This window comes from Cricetulus griseus, chromosome 2 (assembly GCF_003668045.3).
Source record: "Cricetulus griseus strain 17A/GY chromosome 2, alternate assembly CriGri-PICRH-1.0, whole genome shotgun sequence".
Classification (NCBI taxonomy): domain Eukaryota; kingdom Metazoa; phylum Chordata; class Mammalia; order Rodentia; family Cricetidae; genus Cricetulus; species Cricetulus griseus.
Genome location: NC_048595.1, coordinates 77501 through 102641, shown reverse-complemented (window position 1 = coordinate 102641; position 25141 = coordinate 77501). Strand labels below are relative to the sequence as shown.

The 25141-nt window shown below is 50.6% G+C and overlaps 3 protein-coding genes across 11 annotated transcripts in view; 1 reads left to right on the top strand and 2 right to left on the bottom strand.

Moving 5' to 3' along the window:
- Positions 1–468: 468 nt before the first annotated feature.
- On the bottom strand, positions 469–7718 carry Plekhn1 (pleckstrin homology domain containing N1). 3 transcript variants are annotated; one of them, XM_027398647.2, is made up of 16 exons: positions 7577–7718; positions 7385–7484; positions 4719–4865; positions 4540–4620; positions 4383–4455; positions 4102–4229; positions 3908–4021; positions 3722–3802; positions 3022–3097; positions 2721–2869; positions 2462–2602; positions 2105–2251; positions 1809–1949; positions 1429–1656; positions 1191–1239; positions 469–1106 (listed from the first exon to the last, which is right to left on the bottom strand). In XM_027398647.2, the coding sequence occupies exons 1-16, from the start codon at positions 7657–7659 to the stop codon at positions 1003–1005; spliced, it is 1842 nt and encodes a 613-aa protein (XP_027254448.1). In that variant the 5' UTR covers positions 7660–7718; the 3' UTR covers positions 469–1002. The 3 variants fall into 3 exon arrangements, with proteins under 3 accessions (XP_027254448.1, XP_035295198.1, XP_035295199.1); XM_035439307.1 differs by lacking the exons at positions 7385–7484; positions 7577–7718 and having other exon boundaries at positions 4383–4480; positions 4719–4860; XM_035439308.1 differs by lacking the exons at positions 7385–7484; positions 7577–7718 and having other exon boundaries at positions 4383–4480; positions 4540–4639; positions 4719–4858.
- Positions 7719–8390: 672 nt separating this feature from the next.
- Klhl17 (kelch like family member 17) lies at positions 8391–14092 on the bottom strand. 7 transcript variants are annotated; one of them, XM_027398646.2, is made up of 13 exons: positions 13847–14092; positions 13014–13273; positions 12805–12926; positions 12437–12658; positions 11850–11966; positions 11406–11619; positions 11019–11163; positions 10767–10934; positions 10299–10368; positions 10091–10210; positions 9687–9891; positions 9361–9468; positions 8391–8518 (listed from the first exon to the last, which is right to left on the bottom strand). In XM_027398646.2, exons 1-12 carry the CDS (start codon positions 13945–13947, stop codon positions 9386–9388), a joined length of 1827 nt encoding a protein of 608 aa, XP_027254447.1. In that variant the 5' UTR covers positions 13948–14092; the 3' UTR covers positions 8391–8518; positions 9361–9385. The 7 variants fall into 7 exon arrangements, with proteins under 7 accessions (XP_027254447.1, XP_027254444.1, XP_027254443.1 ...); XM_027398643.2 differs by having other exon boundaries at positions 9710–9891; positions 13847–14091; XM_027398642.2 differs by lacking the exon at positions 8391–8518 and adding an exon at positions 13549–13757 and having other exon boundaries at positions 8557–9468; positions 9710–9891; positions 13847–14006.
- A 92-nt stretch (positions 14093–14184) lies between these two features.
- Noc2l (NOC2 like nucleolar associated transcriptional repressor) overlaps positions 14185–25141 on the top strand; it is a 14361-nt gene continuing 3404 nt past the window's right edge. The window contains exons 1-15 of the mRNA XM_027398638.2: positions 14185–14363; positions 15756–15954; positions 16066–16224; positions 17728–17902; positions 17985–18113; positions 19918–20038; positions 20126–20216; positions 20439–20517; positions 20857–20967; positions 21226–21339; positions 22026–22214; positions 22381–22520; positions 23329–23440; positions 24398–24511; positions 24910–25011. Of these exons, the coding sequence (XP_027254439.1) occupies positions 15929–15954; positions 16066–16224; positions 17728–17902; positions 17985–18113; positions 19918–20038; positions 20126–20216; positions 20439–20517; positions 20857–20967; positions 21226–21339; positions 22026–22214; positions 22381–22520; positions 23329–23440; positions 24398–24511; positions 24910–25011 (1662 nt within the window). The 5' untranslated portion in view covers positions 14185–14363; positions 15756–15928. The remainder of the gene's footprint in view (positions 14364–15755; positions 15955–16065; positions 16225–17727; positions 17903–17984; positions 18114–19917; positions 20039–20125; positions 20217–20438; positions 20518–20856; positions 20968–21225; positions 21340–22025; positions 22215–22380; positions 22521–23328; positions 23441–24397; positions 24512–24909; positions 25012–25141) is intronic.

The following is a 25141-nucleotide window of genomic DNA, read 5'->3' as shown; positions in this document are numbered from 1 at the left end:
GTTGCAACCCTTTAATACAGTTCCTCATGTTGTAGTGACCCCCAACCATAAAATTATTTTTATTGTGACTTCATAGCTGTAATTTTGCTACTGTTATGAATCATAATATAAATATTTTTGGAGCTAGAGGTTTGCCAGTGGGGTTGCAATTCACAGCTTGAGAACCACTGTTCTAGGGGATACCTCTGGGGGTGGCTTCTGAGGCCCCTGCAATATGGGATCTATGGGACAGGGTTGGATCTTCTCCAAGAGCCCTGGACAGGATATACATAGAATTTGATAGCATCCTATGGAAGGATTGTCTCCTGATACTATAGGGAGCTTGAATGAAGACAAGGCTGAGAGAAGTTGTAGATTGGGAAGGTAGGTGAGGGGAATGAGGTGGCATAGTGAAGACAGTACATGAAGGTTCTTAGGATGGTGGGGTACTCTGGCTGCTCAGAGGGGAACACAGGGACACAGCACCAATAAAATCTCTTTCTTGTTTATGGTGTTAGTCTTTCTGGTCAGCCTTATCCTATGCACCCAACAGTACTGGATCCTCCTATACTCTTCTGCTTCTTGTGATAGTTCTCATCCTATTGACCTCTGACCCTCATGTCCTCTGACATCACATGCTGAGTTTGACAACCTGACTTTTTTAGTACTCTGTATTTCACACTCATGCTGTTCCCCACTTCTAAGTAAATACCTGCTCTAGCACTTTCATTCTTTCTTCCCTAGAGGTATAACCCCTGAGGACACCCAGGATCTCACTGATTTCCTTCACTGGTTTGTTCTTAGGAAGAGTTAGCTCCTCTTAGCTTGCTCTAGCTGCTAAAGCAGAGGAGCTAGAGCCTGGTGAGAGGTGCTTCTATTCTCAGAGTTCTAGAGATACACTTAACCCGCTGGGTTAGGCCCTAGTAGATGTAGTGTAGGTTAAAGGATTGGTATGGCAACATATTCTTATCCAGGTTGGTGCTAGCTGGTTGTGTTTCTGAGAAGCAGCCCACCTGGGGCCCTTTAGATCCACTGGATGAGTCCCATCTCCACTGGAGTTTTCCTGAGCTGTGGCCATTTCTGGTGGGAGGGAGAGGAAGTCTTGTTCCAGACAGGAGCCTCCTTATCTAGTAGGGATATTAGAAACAAGTCAGGCATCAACCTTTAGGAAGTAGCACCCCTTCCCCAAAGGAGAGAAGACCCTCACTCACCTGGGAGAGGTGGCAGGGAACTGGGTGTACTTTCTCTGGCAGAGGTGACCTGGGAGCCCCAAAACACAAGTCTTAAAGCCAGCACAGATCAGCCCCTAGCTTCCTGTCTGACTACACTGTCTCTGTCCCTGATATCTCCCTGCCCCATATTCTGCTTTTCTCCTTGGAGTCCTAGAACCCTATACCCAATATCCCCTGATCCTGCGGCCTCCATACCAGAGTGGAGGATGTGACTTACAAGCTGAGGGAGGTCTGAAGGCTGTGGCTCCCTGTTCTTGATGGAACCCCTGTGTCTCTGGGAAGCTCTGGACTGCAGGGCACCTTTCTTGGAGAGCAAGTGGGAGCCCAGAGGCCTAGGAGAGCTGGAGATTCCAGAGCTGGAGTCAGAGACAGGCACAGACACGGAGACTGGGGGGAACGGGCTTGATAGCTCAGGTCCAGGTGATGTCTGCATCGCACAGAGGAACTGCTGGGAAAATGTGGGTTTCCTGAAGCCCTGGTCTGGGACCACTATGAAGCCTAGGGATCCCTTGCCCAGAAACACTCTCCCTTCATAGTCACCAGGCTTCTGACATCTCCTGATCCCATTGTAGCATATCTACCTAGTAGGGTACTGACCTCATCTAGGCCTTGGAGGTCTGTAATCTTGCGGTGGGATGTAGCGGGTGGTGTGTAGGGATCAGCATAGAGTGGGGAGTGTGGAATATCCAAAGAGTGGTCCTGAGCTTCTGGGCCACTGTCTAGGTCCAGTACATTCATCTACAAGAAGAAGGAGATATACCGGTTCCCTCAGTTAGATGCAGCAAAGAACCTCTGTTCTCAGAACATACGGTCTCTGCATGTTCCAACTAGACAAGCAAGAAAGTAGAAGCAGAAGGGATAGCAGCTGGGGTCATGGTATGTGGTAGGCTCACCTTGGTTAGGTCCAGGTGCAAGGGCAGTGGGACAGCTGAGCCTGATACTTCCCCTCGAGCTTTGCCCCTGGGAGACTGGCTACTGCCACTGTGCCTCAGTTCTATCTTCTTTCGGCCAGTGCTTGCACAGTTAGAGTTGGTCTGTTTCTGCGGACACCAAGAACCACCCAGAAAGATCTCTAGGGCTTCTGTCCCACATACTCTTCTATGAGGCTGTATGAAGGCTCCTTCAGTTCAAGTGCTCTTCCTGGCAAACTATGGTCCTGGGTCACTGTGGGACAGTAAGACCTAGGCTCCCCAGAAGACAGAAGTCTTGTTTTCTTACCCCCTTGCCATGTCATTCCTTTAGGTACTTACAGGTACAGGTTGGGAAGGGAAGCCTATGGTGGTTGGCACTGAGGATTCAGGGAGGGATTGGCTGGTGGGGAGCATTGGACACTCTAATTTCCAGCTGGTTCGTCCATTGGAAGAGAGAGAACCTCGGCCTCTACCCACAACCTAAGCAGTAGAGGTAAAGTGAATGGCTGGATGTCTCCTTATCTATCCCTGCATGGACATACCCTTCTGCTCCCTAGTTTTTACTACTTGAGTTACAGGGACTTCACTGACCCCTCACCTGTGTGGGTCCATGTAGTCCTGGGAAATTTTCTGGGCCAGGCAGCAGGTGGGTCCCATCCCTATGAGAGACAGTCCGGAGGCACAGCAGCCATTGACTGTAATCCTCATAACTGGCACATAGCACACGGATGGTATTGATGAGGCGGCCTAGGACACAGACATGTGAGCTAAGGTGTGGCAGGCAGGACAGGTACATTCCTTACCCCACAGAAACCCCAGCAAAGACTTGGAGCATCTACCATACTTAACCCTACTAGAAGTCCAGTCAGAGAGTAGGTAGATTATGGGTAGGACCCTACCTTCAATGAGAAAGGAGCGGATCTCCTTTTCCTTTTCTTCTAGGTTGATATGAATGGCACTCAATGGAAGCTCCCCCTGTAGAGTGGGGACTAGGTATTTATCTGTGTCATCTCAGCCTCTTCCTGACCATATCCTCCCCATCTTACCCTTCAGAGCTGGGCTGGAAACTCAGGCCACCTAGCACTGAGGATGACACTCTGAGAAAGGCTAGGCAGCTTTGTTTGTTCTGGGACATCTCCACATTACCTTCTGTTGGTTCTTCACCAGCTGATGCCAGTTGTAGACAGATGCTTAGAGGGATTGGTCCCTGTCAGGGAAGCCTCCTTGGTGTGTTTTTAAGTGACTGTGAGTACACACCAGTATCATGCTTTGGGTCCCCCTCCCCCCCAAACACACACAAACAGGATGCTTGGGAGTTGCTCAGAGACAAAGGGAAGCATGCACCAGGGATTCCAAGAAGTAGCCTGTTCCATTCCACCCACTCCAGGATTAGTGACATCCTTCTAGAATGAGAGGGGTGTAGAGGGTGGAGACTCCTCCTCTGTGCCAGAGCAGAGACCAGATTGACCAGGGCAGTGGGGCCAGATGGGTGGAGCCCTGTGCTCTGTCCCAACAAGCCCTGAAATACAGGTTTCTTAGTCTTCTCTCCAACCCCACAAAGGGCACCTTTAAGGGCAGGTATATGTGAAGGAGGCCAACCTTAAAGCTAAGCCCATCTGACTCCTCAGAGAAGATGGCCAGGGATGCTGGGTATAGTACCAGAATCCGGTCCCACTGTTCCTGTAGGGGTCAAAGACTAGAGTTAGATTGAGCACCTAGAGTCCAGCCTTACTTGCTACTGTATCCTTCCCTATCTCATTGCATCTCATGTCCTTTCCCACCTACCTGAGAGGGCAAATGCTGCAGCTTGACCCTTGAGGCACAGATTGCACTACCCATGGAATCACACCCAGATGCTCTCCATAGCCGTGTCCAGGGGAATTCATCCCCCAGAAGACCCTGGGGAGGAGGAAGGAGTAGGTCAAAGGCAGACAAGAGAGTTTAGATTGGGGAAGGGCTTACAGGTTCCTGCTACTGACCTGAGGGGGTGCTGAGTGGCAGCGTTGCAGACCCCCCAAGAGAGCCATTTGCTTCTCCAGGTGGTAAAGCCAGTGGCTGAGCTCAGCTTCACTATGGCAGAGAACAAGGAGCGGGGCAGGTAGTGGGCCTGGGGGCAGAAGAGTCAAGTGGGCGAGGGGCAAAGCTTAGAGCTCCCAGAAGCCCACAGGAAAGACTCCTCTCCAAGGGTTCCAAGTAGACCTCCAAGGCCAGGTCCAGGGGTCCTGGTCCTGTGGTAGCTAGGGCAGCACTCTCCACACACCTGTAATCTGGAAGGCATGCTCTCTGGACCCATCAATCGTGCAGATGCTCAATTCTGACAGTGGTAGCAGCCCCTGCCACAGGACAGTATAGGAGGGGCTGCAGGGATTCCTAAAGAACAGAGCTGCTCCCTCCCTCCCTCTGTCTATACCACTCACCTGGAATGTAAGTCCTTCAGAACCATGGGCTTGGAAGTACAGGTGGGAGGGGAACAGCTCTAGATAGCAGTCACTGGTGTCCTAGGGGAGAGCGGGGCCACTAGTCTCAGAAGCTGGGGTACAGTCCCAGGGTAGCATAGATATTGGTCCCCAAGCATTCCCCAACTTGTGGCTCCTACCTGGCTGTGCTGGAATCTCAGCTGGACCTTGGAATAGTGCACAACTTTGCCTAGGTTCCTCACAGGTGTCCTCCTCCACCCCTTTTTGAATACACTCAGGAATGGCTGTTCCAGATTTTCTGGCTGATTTTCCATACCCGGGATATCCTGGAAGAGCAGGGCTCAGGAGAGGGGACCAGATGGGGGCCAGATCCCCAGGCAATATACACACAGCTGCTTCATGCAGTTCTGATCTGTCCATGCACGGTCACAGAATACATTCATCAAGAACAAACACATACATGCATACACCACACAAACGTAAGCCTCTTCATGTGAAAAGTGGAATAAGTACACACCATATAAATACATATGACTCCACACAGTCAAAGCTATCTGCTCTGTGGTACAGACTGAGGTTGGTACATAGTAGGGTCAGTCCTTATCTTTATTACTTCCTATGCTAGGCAACTTGACTTTGGTCAGTCAACACTCCCAGATTTGTCTAAGAATTCTGGGGTATATTATGAGGATGAGATAATGCTTGTGTCCAGTGGCAGCTGGCATTTTTTTTTTTTTTTTGAGACAGGATTTCTCCGTGGCTTTGGAGGTTGTCCTGGAATTAGCTCTTGTAGACCAGGATGGTCTCGAACTCACAGAGATCCACCTGCCTCTGCCTCCTGAGTGGTGGGATTAAAGGCGTGCGCCACCAACGCCCGGCACCCGAGGAGTTCTTATGACCGAATTTGGGGCCAAGTCCTCTCCTTCCTTTTTCCACTCCATAAGGCACATGCGTGTCTCACCTTTCCATGTGTAATTCTTTGCAGTAACCACTCAGCCTTAACTCCTCATTTCACCGCCTTCAGGGCTTTGCTCAGATTTTACCTTCTTTCTAGATGCCCTAAAATTTTAGTCTTTGATTTTTATTTAGTACCGATTTAGTCTGACTTATTCTATCTTCTCTTGTTTGTCTTGACTTTGACATAGGGAATGGAAGGTGAGAACAGTTATATTTTATTTACTGCTGATTCCACATAGCCTAGGACATGACCTGGGATGTGCTGAGAGGCAGGGAGAGAGGTAGACTCAACATCTACACCAACTCTTAGCCAGTCTTGGAAGATTCCTCTATATCATATTAGAGATCAAGTAGGTATGGGTAATGATAGCCTGGGGTAAGCTGTGAGCCACAGGCTTAGGAGAGGGGTTATGTTGCCTTTGAGAGCAGCCCAGGACCACCTGCATGGGCTGCTGTGCACTGGCCAAGTTGAGCTACCTCTAGTGCAGGCCTAGGAATGTGAACAGACAAAAACAGCTTCCATCCTCACTGGCTCTGGGTGGGGCCTTCTGCACCCACACCCACTGTGGAAACTGATTTGGATAACACTGAGAAATAGGCCATGAATAGGAAGGGCTATGAAGCTGGTCCTGGTGCCTAAACAGCCTTGAAGTTCTGTCCCCATGAGGGCTTAGCTTGGAGCTGTGGTAGGGCCAGTTCTAGCTCAGGTGCAGAATCTACCTAGAGTCCATAGCTCAGGTATAGTGCACAGGAGGACTGGTTCCATGCCTGGTTAGGGCCTCTCCCTCTTAACCCACTTCTTGAGGGTCATATCTTGTCCTTTCCAGTTATTGTATTCCATCAACTACCCAAGAGCTTTGGGACTCCCTCACAGAATTATGTCCTGGGCCTGACTAGAGGGAATCAGGGTCTGAGATGTGGCCATAGGGAGGGATGGCACCCTTGGTCACTTCAGGACCCATCTTCCTCTCTATCTTTTAGGCCACAATGTTTTGGAAGGTGACACCTGCCTGCAGAGAGCCCTGGGACCTTAGAGTCCAGGAGGGGCAGTGATACAATTTTCCTAGCTTCCTGGGAGCCAGTGAGAAGGGTATAATTTGGGAGTTTACATCAGCTGCAGCACCCAAGAATACAGGATGGGAGCCTTGCTCCAGCCCTGGTAGAGGCTGCACATATAACAAGCCTGGCCCACTGGGGTGGGTGTGGTTCTCCAAGGACAGCACGGTAGGAGGTGTTCCTGTCAGACCTGCAACCCAGGCTCCTCCCAAGTATTGCCAGAGTTGGGAAAAGGGAAGGGGAAAGGTGTCTTTCTGGTCAGCTAGCCATTAGACCCACAGAATGGTTAGTCCTCTGATATCTCATGACAAGTCTATAGATACTCTGAGCTGGGTCCTTGCTGTATGGGGATGGGTGCCTGCCTATACAGCAACATGGTAGCTGTGGGCTGCAGATAACTAGAAATGGCCAAGGGTGAGTAAAACTTGGGAACAGAGGCCTGCAGTATGCTATTTACCAGGTGGCCCCCACCCTGTTGTTGGGCCCACCAAGACTCAAGTCGAAGTTGAGGGAGGCCACTGTCCCCCTGGATATGCAACAGACCGAGCAGGCTCTGCCTGCTCACCACTGACTCAGTGTTGGTCTTGGTTTCACTCTCAGCCTAGACTTGAGGGTGAGCTCCCCAGGGAGGGGCAGTGTCAACTTCCTCATCTTGTTTTGTATTTGAATCCCTTCACGCTGTCCAGGGATGACCCTGAGTTGCTGGAAGATGCGATGCCCACTTTATCACTCACACTTTGGAACTCACAATCATACAGGAGAAGCACAAAACTGTACTTAAACTCCAGGCCCAGTGCCACACAGCTCCAGACAGACACGCCCCTCCGCTCACCGTCCCGGGGATGTAGTGGAAGATCTTGTTAGCCGCGGTGTCCCCATCAGGCCTAGCCTCGGTGCCGAACAGGCCAGCCAGCTTCCTGGCGCTGTCCTCTCTGGGAACAAGGGAAACCGGAGGCTCAAGGCCTGGCACAGGTAGCAGGTTCAGGGAGACCCTGTTCCCTTGAGGCCAGGCCACACCCCTCACCTGTTTCCCTTAAGCGAGGGCTTTCTGGAAAAGGAGGCTCGTAGCCTCCTGGGGGTCTGAGGGACGCAGTGGCTGTTCCCCATGGATGGCAGCTGCTAGCTTGGGCTGGGCAGGTCGACAGGTCTGGGTCCTCGGGCCGTCTGCTAACACCTCCCGCCAGTGGGCGTGACCATACGACGTCCTGCCCCTACCCTGGGGCTGGAGGAATCCTCTCTGGGCCCGGATTGGCCCCTTTCTGAGGGAACCCTTCCAGTGAGGGCCCAGGTGTTCTAGGCCCTTAGGGTAGAGCAGACATTTCTTGATTGGACCAGGATCCTAACCTAACTTCAGCAGTCTGTATAGGCCTGGGCAGGAGAGTCTGGTCTGTATACATTCTGTCTACCTGTGTTCAGATTGGAAGTGCCTGGATGATGGAGTTCTATGAGCACAGGGATCCTTCCTCCCAGTTGCCCCTCCCCTGCCAGGGCACACACATCCTGTTTCCACATGAATCCCAGCTGGTCTGAGTCATTGATGACTATAGGGCGAGTGTGCTCACTCTCAGCTGCTCAAGAAGTGCAACACTATATAAAGGGAGGCCAGAACCCTCCCCCAGATTTTCTCCTGCCTGGGCCAACCCCCACCCAGACCCAAGTCAGGGTTCCCAGGATTTAACCAAATGCAGGAAGGAGGCCACATGCTTCCCAAGTTTCTAACACAGTAATGATAAAGTAGGGGACCTATCTTTCTCATGCACCCCATGGCCCCAGGACATAGGATCTTCAGGTCCAGGGTAACACCCAGTCTATGTTGGTCAACAGATACACCAGTCTCTGCTCCATTTGGATGCAAAAGTGCTGTTTTGCAGCCCCAGACATTAATATTGCATCTGAGTCTGGCTGCACACTTGCCTAAAGACCTTTGCCTTGTTGTCCAGACAGGAGCCAAAGGTGTTCTGTAGGCCTGCAAGCAGAGGGTACAAAGGGGGCCAGAGATGGACATTCAGCTTCAGGCCCATGGAGCCCAAGAAACACGTTTATTGTTCAAGATGGCTCATATTGCTGTGTAGGATCTAAGTGCATGTTGTGTGCCCAGCTCCACAGAAGATCCAGAAAAGACATTACACTGTATACACAAGACATAGGAATGAAGTCTGCTTCAGGGACAGTGCCTGGTAGAGACAGATAAGTGCTATGTGCAAAGCGCTGGCTAGGGGCTGCATCTTCTTTGAAAGCCTTTGCCTCTTCTCCTCTTGTGAGAGTTGCTCTGCCCTCTACTGTTTACAAAGCCCAGCTGTGTTGTTCATCCTCCTTCAGTGAGTATCCACCCCCAGGATTCCCGGCTGCTCCATCAAGGGAGCCAGGCAAGAGGACACTCAGAAGGGCTCTTGGTCCCCTACATGCAGGAGAGCTGACACTTGACAGCAAATGTGTGAAGTGGTAGCTGTAGCACTTCTCATCCATCAATAAATAGGTAGTTGATAAATAAGTGAGTAAACAAACAGTACATAAATAAATGAACAAGGACGAATGAATACAGCGATCAAGACCAAAGAAACAGGAAATCCCTGGTGGGGTATGTGATCTGCCCTAACATTTGGTGGAGGAGACAGAGGTGGAAGGGCCACCCCACAGGGTTTAAGGCATGTGGGAGGCTGCAGGGCCTCTGTGCAGTCTGACTTGTGTCAGAGGCTGGTAGAGGACACAGACAGCGTGGGTGAGGAAGGTGGTGGGAAGTTGAGTAGCTCCAGCACTGCCACACCCACACTGCTGCGTCTTGTGAACATGCAGGATGCTGCCACCCACTTGTTGGTCCTTGGGTTGTACTTCTCTATGGAGTTGAGGCTGGAGCTGCCATCATTGCCCCCCACAGCGTAGAGCCAGCCGTCCATGGCCACCAAATCATGTGTGCTCCTGGGGGTTGGGTAGGCAAGAGTAAGCCCAAGGGGCAAGTCAAGAGAAAAGCCAAATGAGTGGGGCACAGAAGGAGGAACCATAGGGACAGGGTTAGGAAAGGAACCCCAGGTGCCCAGGAGGAACTCAAGGACCTGCTGCACTGCTGAGGTGCTGTGTACACAACCCTTGGAGCAAGGCTCCTGGGGTAAACCAGATGTAGCGGCAGAACCACTCACCACCCACCCCTGGCCTTATACACCTGCGGATATTCATGGGTGCCACAGTCTCCCAGGCACCAGCCTTGGTGCTATATCTCTCCACTGAGTTGAGGCAGCTTGTGCCATCGTTGCCCCCTGCCACATACAGGGCACCCTCCAGCACTGCTACTCCTGCTGAGCTGCGCCGGCTCAGCATGGAGGCCACAGGCGTCCATGAATTCACCTGTTGAGACAAGGGGATAGGCTAGAGGCAAAGCACCCACTCCTGCCACGACACAGACTCTACCCTAGGCTAAGTATCTAAGGGCCAGGGGTGGGATACAGAAAGCAGACCCCTTGGATGGCACAGGTGGCCAGAAGATGGGATTATGCCCCACCCAGCATTTGAGAGGAGGAAATTGTGATAGGGGTGCGTTACGCACCTGGGGCTCGTACTTCTCTACAGTGGCCAGGTGTGATGAGCTGTCATAACCACCCACGGCGTACAGGTTCCCATCTGTGGGAAGGCAATATACCCACGGAGCTCCTGCAGGGTGTAGGGGCTTTGGGGGTGGGTGGGAAGGGGTTAGGCAGGAAAGCAGGTACCACAGGAAACAGGTCCTGTCACCCACCAAGTGTGGCCACACGCACATATCGTCTCCGGGTGCTCATAGCAGCAATGGATGTCCATGTTCCTGTCAGTGGGTCATATCGTTCAGCACTGTGGGCACCAGAATGATGCTGATGTTCAACTACAACAGTCATGAGACCCTTTCCCAGGACTTGTGTCCCCGTCTTCCCCCTGCCCTCTGCCCCAAGACTGTGGCTGAAATCCTGTGCTGGTCATCACAGACTATGAATAGATGGCAAGGTGTGGTGGGTGGACATAGGCTACTGGCTGCTTAGACTGGAGGGAGGGACCCAGAGAAAAAGGGCAGAATGGTACCAAGGCCCCATTGATGATGTGGCCTGAGGTGAAGAGGCCTTAGAGACCTGGTAGTCTGGATTAGGCAGGACCTCATACTCTTGGCCAGATGTGACTTCATAGTGAAGCCAGCCTCATCTGCTGCTGCTGAGGCAACCTTGCAAGGCCACTGGAGCCATAACCCAAACTACTACCTGTTGAGGCAGGAAGCCCCATCATAGCCGCCAGCTGCATACAGAAGCCCATGCAAGGCAGCTACACCCAGGCAGCTTCGCCTTGTGCCCATGGACACCTCGGGCTGCCATGTATTTGTCACAGGGTCATAGGACTCCACCGTCGCCAGGTCTGAGGTTCCATCATAGCTAGGAGAAGAGTCCACTACTGATCAAGGATGGCCTGGAAGGTATTTGACAAACCCTTGACCCATGTCCAGCTTCTACACTTACCCGCCCACAGCATACAGTCGGTTCCCAATAGCAGCAACTCCTACACGGGCCCTACGTGTAGACATGGAGGCCACCACATGCCAGCGGTCAGTTCGAGTGTCATATGCTTCACAGTCTCCATGGATGGCAAACAGGCTCCCACCACCTGGAAGGTGAATGACAAAGTAAGTAAAGATGCTCTGAAAGGCAGGGCAGGGGGCTCTATTGCAACCCAAGCACAAAGACATGAAGGCTTCAGGGTTGGGAAGAGATGGGGACTGGGTCACACTGGTGTGCCCCATACAATAAGGTCTTTGAGATACACAGGTCATAAGTATAATGGACTTTGTATTGAGTTGGGGTAGAGAGTCTGGGACAAGAATGGGAAGGAGAAGGAGTTCAGCATACCAACAGCAAAGAGCACAGGACCAGCACCCTCACAGCGACGGGGTCTTGTGCGGCTAGTACCCAGAACACCCCTCTGCTCAGGCAGCAGGTGGAACTTAAGAGCCTCAATGAGCAGATCCTTGCAGTCAGGATGATGCCTCACAAGGCTTTCAGCATCGACGTGGCCCAGTAGGAAGTCTCGGCTCAGCAGAGGCAGCCGTACACACTTCATCAGCTAGGGCAGGAGGTGCCAGGTAAGGCAAGACCCTAGGGCATACTTGTCCCAGGGCTAAGACGCACTCAGGTGCCTAAAGCACTTGTATGATTAGTTCTTGAGACAGGTGCCTATATCACCCAAAAGGAGTCCTTGTATAGAAGATGCTAGGGACTCCAAGAAGTATGATTACACCTTAGCCACCTACATTCCCTCCTAGATACCATGGGAGCTCCAGGACCTGGCCTCACCCTTGGTACATGCTGCCTCCGAGTGTCTACATCATGTTTGACCCAGCTCAGCACTGCACGATAGACATCTTCCTCTGAAGGCACGTTCAGGCTATCACTAGAGACCAATTCCAGTACCTAGGGGTGAGAGGTCCTCAGACCTGACATCTGGGTAGGGGAGGGCCCAGAAAACCATGAAGGCGTCTGAGAGTATCAGACAGAGGGTATGTGCATGTGCATGCACAAACACACACTAATGTTTTTAGAGCAAAGGACAAAGCAGAGTCAAGATTCCCAGATTTTTGGTTCCAGTGGTGGTGGATTGGTAGAGAGGGGAGGGGTGTCCTAGGCCCTGAGTAGTCTTAGGTACATAGAATCAGAGACTAGGGAATCATGGTCCTGGAGTGTGGTAAAGACAGGAATCTAAGGCAAATGATTGGGTGGAGTCAGCAGTTGGAACAGTGTTGGAGGCAGATGGGCAGGGAATGGATCATAGGGTGAAACTTGCTCCAGGAATTTGAGAATGGAGGTTGCACTTAGGGGCTGGTCTGGGCAATGTAGGGTATGGGCTGGGCCCAAACTGGCATGTTACCTGCTTCAGTGGTTACCTGCTTCAGTGGCAACAGCATGAACTCTTCAGTCTTGGCCACATCCACGAAGTGCTGCAGCACGTACCTGTGTGCTGCCTTGAGCAGGTCACTGCATGAGTGTGTGTCTGCAAATCCTCGGATGCCCAGGCAGTTGGAAGGGTCAAGCTGGCTCAGAAGGAACTTGCAACAGGCGTCTCGGACACCATTCAACTGTAGAAGGCTGGCAGCTGGGAGTAGAGTCTGGGGCACCAAGATGGGTGAGGCAGGAGGGGGCCAGAGGAGCATAGAGTAACTGGCGATTGAGGAGAGGCATGGGGAGACCAGGCTACACAGATCTGGGGCTGGAGACCACAGAGGTATATGGGTGTGGGGATGGCATGCCTCACCTGTACATTGCCCTCGCCCACCACGATCTCAGCTGTGTATGCAAACTGCACCAGTTGGTCTAAGGCCTGCGGGTCAATGTCATGCAGCGTCACATGTGTCTGGCGGCTCTCACTCATCTCATCTGTGAGGACAGTGGGTCAGGCAGCCTGCCCTGAGAGATGTCAGAGAGCCCCCTAGGGCTGCCCAGACTGGGGTATGTGGTACTTGCTTGTGAACATAGCGTGGAAGTAGGGGCTGCAGGAGGCCAACACCACCTTATGAGCACGGATCTCCTTGGCTGCCACATGCAGGACGATGTCACACAGGAGACCACGCTGCCGCATGCGGCTCATAGCCACAAAAGCGTCATGGTAGTGCCGCTTCGAGTTGTGTGCCACACTGTGACCCTCTCGGCTCAGCAACTGCATCGCACCTTCCATGGGGGCTGCAGGCCGGGCCTGCCTGGGCCGAGCTCGCTCTGCCTCAGTGCTGCAGGCCGCAGGGCTAGGTCAGTGTTTATACACTGTAGGGAGCCACTCACCCACCCTTGAGAACTCTGGGCACAGCCAAGGCAACTGCAGTCTATCCCCAGCAGTCCAGTCACTAGGGACCGATAGCCCATCAAGGACCAACCTGTCACTCACTGCCACTTTCCAGGGCTCAAGTTCTCTCTCCTGTCAAGGAACCTCCCTAGAGCCAGAGCAGATCCTTTCCTAAACCTAAGCCTGATCCCAACTGGCGCTTGCCCCTCTTCCTCTGCTCACTCTCTCCTAGGACTCCATGCTCCTCCTAGTGCTCCAGGAGAAGCAGGCATTTCTCAGCGAGCGCTGTCCTCAGCACTCATTGTGAGCGCAGTAGGTGCTGGAGAGTAGTTAGCCAACGTTGTCCCTCTGAAGTGAATCCCCGGATCCCACTCACCAGGTTGACCTCACCCGACCCTGGAAGCAGCCCATTTCTGCCCCATTCTGCAGATCTGTTCAAGTACGGAGTACCAAAGGGCTGAGACCCTGCACCACCGTTTGTCGGTCGCCATCCCTCCCTCCATCCCTCCACCCCACTCACGCGGGAGGCTGGGGTGGCGGGGGCGCCTCAGGCCCGGGCCCCGGGCTGCTGTGCTCTGGACTCTGCGTCCTGCCAGCAGGCCGCTCCCCACGGGGCTGCATAACTTCAGCAGCCAAACCCGCGGCGGGCCGCGGAACGCAGTGTGACTGATTCGGACCGCAGGAAGACTGCTTGGCCGCTGGGTCCACTCTGGCGCGGGCCCGTCTCCGCAGCCCCTGTTTCTCGGCGCCGCCCGCCCTGCTTCAAACAAGGTTGCAGGACCTGCCCCCTCCCCCCAACCCCTTCGCCCCACCCCCACCCCCGTAGATGTCAGCGTTGCGCAGCCAACCTCCCTTTACTAGGGAGCCCCAAGGAGCTCCCAACCGGCGTTTGGGTTAGCTTCAATTTCCGGTATCCCAGCTCTCATCTGCTAGCTATTGCTGTGACTGACAAAGCTCCATCGCACTGGGGTCGCGCTGTGTGCAAGCCCTCGAGTCTTGTTTATCCTCAGGCCTCTCTTTCACAAGCGTGTGGAAAGGTAACCTCCCTCCTGGTTTAGCGTTCCTACAAGTACATGTTTGAGCACTAAATGGTTGGGGGCTGTTAGGGTCTGCCAGATGTTGTTATCCATCGAGATGGATACAGCAGCATTCTTTCTTGTCACACCCAGGCTCGCCAAGAAATTAGGTATCCTCTGACTTAAAAAAATTAAAAATAATTTATTTTATGTGTATGGGTGCCTTGCCTGTTTGTATATTATATAAACTATGTACATGCAGTGCCTGCGGAGACCAGAAGAGAGCATCAGATCTGGGCCTCAAGTTACATACAGTTTTGAACCACCCTGTGGATGCAGGTCCTCTGAAAGGGCCACTAGTGCCCACTCATCTCTCCAGCCCTTAGGTTTTTTTTGTTGCTCACTCGCTTGCTTATTTGTTTGCTTATTTATGTATTATTATTATTTATGGTTTTTTTTGTTTTGTTTTCGAGACAAGGTTTCTCTGTGACTTTGGAGGCTGTCCTGGAACTAGCTCTTGTAGATCAGGCTGGTCTCGAACTCACAGAGATCCGCCTGCCTCTGCCTACTGAGTGCTGGGATTAAAGGCGTGCGCCACCAATGCCCGGCTGAGACAAGGTCTCTCTGTGTAGCCCCATCTGATGTAGAACTCACTCTGCAGATCTGGTCTCCCTCTGCCTCCCAAGTGCTGAGATTAAAGGCATGAGCCACCGTTGCCCTGCAAGCCCTTAGTTTAAAATAAAACAAAAAAAAAATTTTTTTTTGGTTGGGCTACACAGAGAAACCCTGTCTAGGAAGCAAAACATATTTATTCGTGTGTGTGTGTGTGTGTGTGTGTGAGAGAGAGAGAGAGAGAGAGAGAGAGAGAGAGAGAGAGAGAGAGAGAGAGAGACAGAGAGAGACAGAGAGAGACAGAGAGACAGATATATTGATTGATTGATTGATTGTGACTTTAAGTCTTTAAGTGCATCATTCCTATGCAGTACTCATGGAGGCCAAAAGAGGACATCAGATCTCTTATTGGAGTTACAGGTAGTTGTGAGCCACCATATGGGTGCTGGAAATTGAACCCGGGTCTTCTGCACAAGTAGCAAATGCTGTTAAATGCTGAGCCATTTCTCCAGCCCCATCTGATTTTTGCTGAACTGCCTGTGTCTGTGTTGTCTTTTATGCCCTCCTTTTTTTCCCTCACTAGAGCCACTTCTAGTGAGAAGTGGTATTGATTTGTAAGCACTATTTGCATAGCAGGCCCTGCTGTCATAGGCACTGCACTGCACACAGTACAGATGAGCTGAAGGCAGGAATGTCCGGATTTCCAGCCTTGTGTTACCCGGGTGGGAACCGTTGTTACTGCGTTTTATGGAAAGCATTGAGCTGTGAGCGCCGGTCAGCTTGCACTCTGAATTCCTGCAGAAGTCGCTACTCCACCAAGAGGACGAAGGCACCCTCCCGCCTGGGAACGCTAGCGGTACTGCACAAGAACCCTGAAGCCACCAGCATAGTAGGACGGGCGGGGCTCGCGAGGGGAAGTGGACGGCGCGCGGCATTCTGGGCCCGGAAGTGTGGCGCACGCTGCTTTGAACATCATGGCTGTGTCTCGCGCTTCCAGGAGGTGAGTTGAGTAAGTGGGCTGCCTGGTCCCCGGCAGGCGCTCGCTCCCAGGTTTCTGTTTCTAAGTGAGGGTAGAGGGCTGGCAGAAGTCGTGACCTGGTGTAACCCGCAGGCGACTCGCAGAGTTGACAGTAGACGAGTTCTTGGCCTCTGGCTTTGAGTCCGAGTCCGAGTCGGAGCTGGAGGACGTCGTGGATGTTGCAGCGCGGGAGAAAAAAGGGCGAAGAGTCTCCCCTAGCCCGGAGCAGCGCGACACGCCCCCCTCACCCAGGTGACAGCCTGCCCACAACCCTCTGCCTCGCTATCCACTTCCAATAGTTCTTTGGGTCTCGCGCAGATACACAGAACCGTGGGTCAGCCCTCTTTGCGCCGACCGGCAGCGTAGGAGATTTTGTTGTTTTCAAGACAGGTTTCTTTGTGCAACAGTCTTGGTTGCCCTGGAACTAGCTCTGTAGACCAGGATGGCTTTGAACTTTTTTTGTTTGTTTTGTTTTTCTAGACAGGGTTTTTCTGTGGCTTTGGAGGCTGTCCTGGAACTCTGTAGATCAGACTGGTGTCGAACTCACAGAGATCCACCTGCCTCTGCCTCCAGAGTGCTGGGATTAAAGGCGTGTGCTACCACCGCCCGGCGACCCCCCTCCCTTTTTTTTTTTTAAATCAATAAAAACGCTTGGTCCTGGATAAACCAGTGGTTAGCACGTGTTGGAGGAAACATGCAATGGGTTGAAGGGAAAACGGAATGCCAGACTGTTTGCGTAGATAATGTCTGGGTGGGATGCACAGATGGGGGCGGGACTTGATATTAAATGATGACTACTTGTGCCGGGACTGCAAAGGACTTAAAGTGGATAGACTTTAAGGAATTAGAGTAGAGTGTGGCTGTGGCAGAACAATAGACCCAGCAAAGTAGCAACTGATGAGTTCAGAGTGACAATGAGGGGGTCTGATTCTGTAAGATCTTTTGGTAAAATGGGAAGGTATTTTGGTAAAATGAGCAGTGAAATGACACGTACAAAAGGGTGTCTCCGGTTGTTTGATTGGAAGAGTTGTGGAGAGTTTTTAGGGGAACCTCACACATTGTTTGGAGGTGTTACTGTAGGAGAGCTAGTAACAACTGACAACAATGGATTGAGCATGGTGGGTGCACAACTGGTCTGGGAAAGCCCCGATTATATGCTAAATTTAAAATGATTGTGTTGAAACAATGTCAGAGGTGTTGTGTGTGTTAGTATGGAAGACAGGTGAGGCTGATGAGTTATCTTTGAAAAATCCCCCTGCTTTGTCATTGATAGCTACTGTGAAGGGAACATAGTAACATAATGGCCTCATTGAGGCAACAAGCAAGCTGGCTATGTGGAAGGAAAAAACACTCTTTCCCTTTTGGTTTTCTTTTCTTTCTTTTTTTTTATTTTTTTATTTTTCGAAACAGGGTTTCTCTGTATTGCTTGGAGGTTGTCCTGGAACTCACTCTGTGAGTGACCAGGCTGGCCTCGAACTCACAAAGATCCGCCTACCTCTGCCTCCCAAGTGCTGGGATTAAAGGCGTGTGCCACCATCGCCCGGCTCCCTTTTGGTTTTTCACTGGCCTTTGTTTTTGTTTTTTGAGACAGGGTTTCTCTGTGTAGCTTTGGAGCCTGTCCTGTCACTCGCTCTGGAGACCAGGCTGGCCTGGAACTCACAGATATCCATCTGTCTCTGCCTCCCAAGTGCTGGGACTAAAGGTGTGTGCCACCAACGCCCGGCTTCACTGGCCTTTGTGACACCACTTTCTTAGCCCACATAAGGGATGTGCTTCTGAGCACAAAGACCAGCTCTCTCGGCTGAAGGACAGAGACCCCGAGTTCTACAAATTCCTGCAGGAGAATGACCAGAGCCTACTGGACTTCAGTGACTCAGACAGCTCTGAGGAGGAAGAAGAGCAATTCCACTCCCTGCCAGACACGCTGGAGGTGAAACCTGGCAGACCTGGGCAGTGGGGTACCTATGACTTTTATACCCTGCCTCAAATTTGTCCTCTTGTATCTGGTATAGGAAGCAAGTGAGACTGAGGAGGATGGAGGAGAAGATAGTGACATAGTCCAGAGAGGATTGCAAAGGAAGAAGAATGAGCCTATACCGGTGACCCTTGCCATGATGGAGAGATGGAAGCAGGGGGCCATGGTGAGAAGCAATATAAGCTGGGTGGCTGGGTCTCCCCAGGCAGGAGTCTCTGTCCTTGCCTCATTTGAGGTATCACTTGAGGTGAAAAGAGTGTGTTTCTGGGAAGTATACTATAAGGGTCTTTCTGAGTGCCAGGGTCCTCCAGCTGCATCTCCTTAGTTACAGTGCATAGTCCTGCCAACTTTCCTTCTCAGTCTTTCTGGTCCAGTCATGGCCATAATGGGATGGGCATAGAGTTTGTTTCATTTCATTTTCTGTTGCTGTAATGGGATACTACATATAGACAATTTTTGTTGTTATTTTAATTTTTATTTACTTATGTGTGTTTTATTTGCATATATGTTGGTGTACCACATGCATAGTTAACAGATGGTTGTGAACTACCATGTGGTTGCTGGAAATTAAACCTGGGTCATCTGTAAGAACAGTCAGTACTCTTAACTGCCAAACCATATCTCCAGCTTCAGACTGGGTAATTTGTAAGGAAACTTAATTGTCTCACATCGTTGGAGGTTGACAGGTCTAAGAGTATGGACTTTGGTAAAGGCCTTGTGTTGTGATACTTGTTCAGATTTCTCTTTGGGGTTGTTAGATAGTAAGCCTAGGGACTTGTACATTCTAGGCAAGTGCACTATCCTGAGCCCTGTGTCTGGTTGTTTGTTTGTTTTGTTTTTAGAGACAGGGTTTCTCTGTAATAGTCCTGGCTGTCCTGGAACTCACTCTGTATACTAGGGTGGCCTTGAACTCCCAGAGATCCACCCGCCTCTGCCTCCCAAGTGCTGGGATTAAAAGTGTGAGCCACCACTCCCAGCTTCTGTCTTTTTTGTTGTTTTGTTTTTGTTTTTTGAGACAGGGTCCTTTTGTGTATGTAGTTCTAGCTGTCCTGGAGCTATATGAGTCTGTCTCTACCTCTTGAGTGTTGGGATTAAAGGTGTGCACCACTATACTTGTTCCCTATGTCTGTCTTAAAAAAAGTCTACTAACGCAGCCAGGTGGTGGTGGCGCACACCTTTAGTCCCAGCACTCGGGAGGCAGAGGCAGGTGGATCTCTGTGAGTTCGAGACCAGCCTGGTCTACAAGAGCTCGTGTCTTTTCAATAATTTCACATTTAATTTAGAGCTTTGGGGAATTTTTGCAACAGGATATTACTTTGTAACTCTAGTAACTGATCTTTAGCTCCATGTAAAGCAGTTTGGCCTTAGACTTGGCCTTAGACTTGTAGCAGTCTTCTTGCCTTTGCTTTTTCTTTTTCTTTTTCTTTTTTCTTTTTTTTTTTTTTTTTTTAAGAATTTATTATGTATACAACATTCTGCTTCCATGTATATCTGCACACCAGAAGAGGGCACCAGATCTCTTAACGGATGGTTGTGAGCCACCATGTGGTTGCTGGGAATTGAACTCAGGACCTCTGGGAGAGCAGTCAGTGCTCTTAACCTCTGAGCCATCTCTCCAGCCCGCCTTTGCTTTTTCAATGCTGGTATAGGCATTAACTATTATGCTTAGCCTCTCACATTGGCTTCTCTGGGGAAGGGAGTGAAAAAAGGGAGATTTCCCATATACTTTCTGGAGCAGATCTGTGATACATAATTCTCACACCTTTCTCCTGGGATTCCTGAGACAGACTACCTATTCAAGTGGGTTATAGGCTCAATTCATTTTTGTTGTTGGCTTGTGGTCCAGTGATCTTAGCTCCACTATTGCCCTGGGCCTGAGATTGTGGGTTAGGAACATCTTTTTAACTTGGAGCAGGTTCCTGGAGTCAGGAACCTGCTCTCCCTGTGATCTTGATGTCTTGCTCTTTTAGCACCACCTCACTCCCAAGCTGTTCCATGAAGTTGTGCAGGCATTCCGAGCAGCTGTAACCACCACCCAAGGAGACCAGGAAGCTGCTGAGAATTGCAGGTTCCAGGTCACAGATAGTACTGGTGAGCTGAAGCCAGAGCACCTGTGTTGGGCTACATTGTGACACCTATGTTCATTAGATGGGTGAATGACACTTTTGTTTCTTACAGTGTTCAATGCTGTGATTACTTTCTGCATTAGAGACCTCTTTGGTTGCCTTCAGAAGCTGCTGTTTGGAAAGGCACCAAAGGATAGCAACAGGTTAGTGGATGAACTCTGGCCAAGCTGTCAGCCTATACAAGGGAGTGGGTGTTGCTTGCAAGTGTCTGCCTGGGTTATGCTCCAGAAGGTCCCAGTAAGTCTCTGCACCTGCCAACTGTAAGGAGTTCCTCAGCTTTTGTGTATGGGACCAGGTTATATGCCCTTGTGCCTGGGAAGACTTGTGTCTGAATTGCAGGAATGGGGTGGGTGTGGTCCTTGCAGGATGCTGCTGCCATCTAGTAGCCCACTCTGGGGGAAACTTCGTGTGGATGTCAAGACATACCTGAGTGCAGTTGTACAGGTACTGTCATGGTGGGTAAATTATCCCAGGAGGAGCTGGGTGGTGGTGGTGCATGCTTTTTTGATCCCAATACTTGGGAGGCAGAGGCAGTTGGATTTCTGTGAGTTCAAGTCCAGCCTGGTCTACAGAGTTAGTTCTAAGACAGCTAAGGCTACACAAAGAAACCCTGAAACCCTGTCTCAACCAAAAAAAAAAAAAAAAAAAGAAGAAAAAAAAGAAAAGAAAAGAAGTAGACATGGAAAGAAAAGAATCCTAGGAGGCTTGGACTGTCTGGTAGTCTGGTGCTCCTTTACTCCAGACTTGAATGAGTTTGGGCCTCACTGTTCTCTTCTTCTTCAGCTGGTAGCCTGTCTGGCTGAAGCCACGGTGTCTGCAGCCGTTCTGCAGCATGTCAGCAGCTTGGTTCCTTACTACCTGACTTTCCCTAAGCAGTGCCGAATGTTACTCAAGGTGTGTTTGCCTATCCTGTGTTGTTGTAGTTAGGGGTGCATATGGTTGCCTTTCTTGTCCTATTCTTGGCTAGGGCAAAGGCAGCATTTATACTTATACTTGCTCCTGTTTCCTCTGTACCCCACCCATGGTCTCAGGTATCCTCTGTCCTTTCATGGCAGCATAGGTTAGTAATATGAGACCAGGTTCCACTGAGGCATGCCAGTTAGCCATGAAGGGTCCTAGGCCAGGAAGGGCAGTAATGTATCTCTTTCTCAGAGGATGGTGGTTCTGTGGAGCACGGGTGAAGAATCTCTGCGGGTCCTGGCCTTCCTGGTACTCATTAGAGTCTGCCGGCACAAGAAGGAATCCTTCCTTGGTCCCATCCTAAAGGTAGTATGTCTTCAGTCTGCTTATTAAGATCTGTGTTGGGAATCAGCCTGAGAGCCTGGCAGATAGTCTTGTGGACCTGGTAACCAAACTCTGGGCTGATAGGCCCCATAGATCACTTACTAAGAAAATAGGGTGGTGATGGGAACTAGAATCCATGGTCTTCTGGGTTCCACCTGGACTCTGATAAACTAATTGGGGGTATACGTGGTGGGGGTCATGGGGCTCTTTTCCCCTAGGGATTAGAATGTTATACCTAGAAAATAGGATTAGGTCTGAGGTCACAACCAGGATCAGACCCTGCTGTCCAGCACCAAGTCCAGGGTGGCCCTCCTGTACATGGAGAGCCTGTGGGGTCCCCATTATACAGGCTTAGCATTTTGCAGAATATATTCTCTACTTTGTAGGTCTTTAGTCCTGTCCTTGCTGATTCCTCAGCTTACCTCTCTTATGCACCTTCCCACGTCTGCATATCTTAGATTAGTTGCACGAGGCTGGTGGGTTCAAATGTGTAGGCTGAGAAACATCAGAGTTCTGGAGTGCTGGGAACCATACAGGAGAGTAGTCTGCAGCTGAGTGGCTAGGCTGTTTGGGATAGCAGTTCTGGTGGAAAGTCCTAGATGTTGGCATGTGGCTTGAAATGGAGTAGTGGTTGCTCAGGTGGCTCTTAACTTTGGTTTGTTTAACAGCAAATGTACATCATGTATGTGAGAAATTGCAAGTTCACCTCTCCCAGTACCCTACCCCTCATAAGCTTCATGCAGCGGACACTGACTGAACTGCTTGCCTTGGAACCCAGTATCTCCTATCAACATGCCTTCCTCTACATTCGCCAGCTTGCAGTCCACCTGCGTAATGCCATGACCACAGGCAAGAAGGTACACAGTCAGACCCTTCCAAACTAGTAGTCCCACCCAGCAGGGGCTTTGGGGTATGCTGGATGCCACCTCCTATGGGGGAAATAGCTCAGTTCTCTGTGGGAGAGGCTTTGGGTGATTCTGGCAGGGAAGAATGGGCCTTAGATGTGGACTCCATTTTCACCAGGAGACATACCAGTCTGTGTACAACTGGCAGTATGTGCACTGCCTCTACTTATGGTGCCGAGTCCTGAGTACCCTTGGTTCCATCGAGGTTCTACAGCCCCTAATCTACCCTCTCTCACAGATCATCATTGGCTGTATCAAGTGAGTTCAAGGGCAGACCTATGTTAGATTGTCCTGGATGGGGTGGGGGGCGGTAAGGTCCTCAGGGTATTGGCAGTGTTCTTCGTATAGGGCAGAGGTTTCTTATCTGTCAGCTTTTGTGGGCCACATTGAACAAAGAAAATTTTTTAGGTGGGCATACCTTAAATTTTAGAGCTTTTGTGTCTGGGTTTTGGTGGTTTCTGCAGAAGAGTCTGAGAAGATGAACTGGTTATAGATTTTAGGCAGATGGGCTTTGTAGTCAGCCCCCACTTAGGTAAGTAGGTTAGCTGCCCACAATGCAACACCCATATGTTCTGAGGCCTGCTTGGGCTCTTGTGAAGTTGAAGGACATTCAGATCTAGTTCTTAGAGCTTTTGGTATGCTGTGAATGTGCTGTATACCTCTCTGGCCAGGAGGGGGCCTCTGTGTCCTCTTGAGTTTTCTTCTGACACCTAAGACTAGGCTAGGAAGGGAAAGGGACAGGTGGTACAAGAAAAGAAGCCCAAAAGCAGAGCGAAGAGAAGAAAGGGAGGGAGGAGTGAATGAAACTAAGTTAAAGCTGGGATTGTGCCTCTCAGTCCTTCAGCTGAGCAGTGGAGCAGTACCCAAGTCCAGGCATTTTATTGTGTTTGTTAACTATTAAATTACTGTTCCCCATGGGTGTTACCTTGAGTACTTACCCTGTAGGAGTGATTAGGACCCTCCTGTAGATGGAGCTTATGAATAGGGAGGGGCCAGAGGTAGTAGGCAGCTGATGCTGGCATTTGGGGCTGGCTACCTGACTAGGCTGTGCTTCTTCCTGCTTCAGGTTGTTGCCCACTGCTCGCTTTTATCCATTGCGCATGCATTGTGTGCGTGCCCTGACGCTGCTGTCTCAGACCGTTGGCACCTTCATCCCTGTTCTGCCCTTCATTCTTGAGGTAACTGTCCTAGGCACAATTTCAGTTGGACTCACAAATGTGTTTTGGAAACCACATCTCCTCCGTGTATGCCAGTAGTGGCAGTACAGGTTTTGACAGCAACCTTGTGGCCCCTTTGTCTTGGCAGTCATTGTAGATCTCCTGCATTTAGTTTCTTAGAGTCTTAAATTTGCTATGGTATCTGTCTTGTTTTTCCTGGATAGCCCTCATTCTGACCTCTACTTTGGTTTATTGTACCTGACTTTGGACTCTTCACACCAGGTATTCATTTCCTCAGAAAGTGAACCACAAAGGTTGAAATTAAGCTCTCTGCTGACAGGGTGTACTGCCCATTCTTTAACTTATGGGTAGGATGAAAGAGAGTATTTAGGTCAACCCTATATACTAGTTAGTACCTTTTCTTCAGACCAGAGAAAACATTCCCCACCCCCAGTTTGGCCTTAATCCTAGCTGGTTCAGCTGCCAACAGCATTCTGCTACGTGAGTTCTCTTGTTAGGGGTTTCCCTATAGAACCTTCCCTCTCTTTGCTTCTTCATATACCTTGTGCCTCCTTGGTTTAACTGCTCTGTGTATGGGGTCTCCTAGGACCAAGAGGCCAGGCTAGATTCCTACTACTGTCTTTTCTTGGGAAGGCCAAAGTGCATAGCCTGCAAACACTAGTGAGGTATGGGAAACACAGTCCCTCCCCTGACACCTGTGTCTCTCTTCTCTGTATTCTTTGGTTGTTGGTTGTATCCACGTTGCCTTGGATACAGCTATTTCAGGTCCAGGCCCGTATACCCACTATCTCCAAATGTGGTTTAGTGTACACAGGAGTCCTAGGGTTGCCTGTCAAGAGGCTCAGGGCTCTGGAAGGTGGACAAAGTCTGGAGGCATCTGTGGGTTTTGAGGCTGCCTTTAGTTGTTCAGTCTGGTCTTGGGGATCTCATTGTGTTGGGCTGACACCCTGTGGGTAGATTTTCCAGCAGGTGGACTTCAATAGACGTCCAGGCCGCATGAGCTCCAGGCCCATCAACTTCTCTGTGATCTTGAAACTGTCCAGTACCAATCTGCAGGAGAAGGCATACCGGGTGAGGCTGGCTTAAAGCCTGGGAAAGTCCTGGGGCTATGTTTTAGTTTGCTTATAAGGACTTCAGAGGCTATTGAAGTACAAGGGAGGGATTGCCATTGTGCAGCATTTGTGGTTTCTTTTGAGACAGGATCTCTATTATGTAGCCCTGGCTGTCCTGAAACTTGCTATGTAGATCAGGCTGGCCATGAACTCACAGAGATCCACCTCTCAAGTGCTGGGATCAAGCGATATCTGTAGTCATAGATCAATGGCTCTGTAATCCTGGGCCCTGTGAATCTGGCTGTGGCTTGGGGAGGCTGTGAGTACTGTTCTATAGCCCCCATCTTGGAGGAGTGAAATACAAGATCATGAGCTCCTGGGCTTCATCATCTGATAAGGTTGTGCCTGCTCCCTCAGGATGGCCTTCTGGAGCAGCTGTATGACCTTATCCTGGAATACCTGCACACCCAGGCCCATTGCATTGCCTTCCCAGAGTTGGTGCTGCCCACTGTCCTACAGGTATATGCTCAACATCCGACTTCCCTTCCCTGGCCATTCTCTTTGTGGCTAAGTTGGACAGTCTTTTAGTAGATTTTCTTCCCGTTATATGGAGGAACAAAGGGGAAGCTTCCTTGTTCTAGTCCTACAA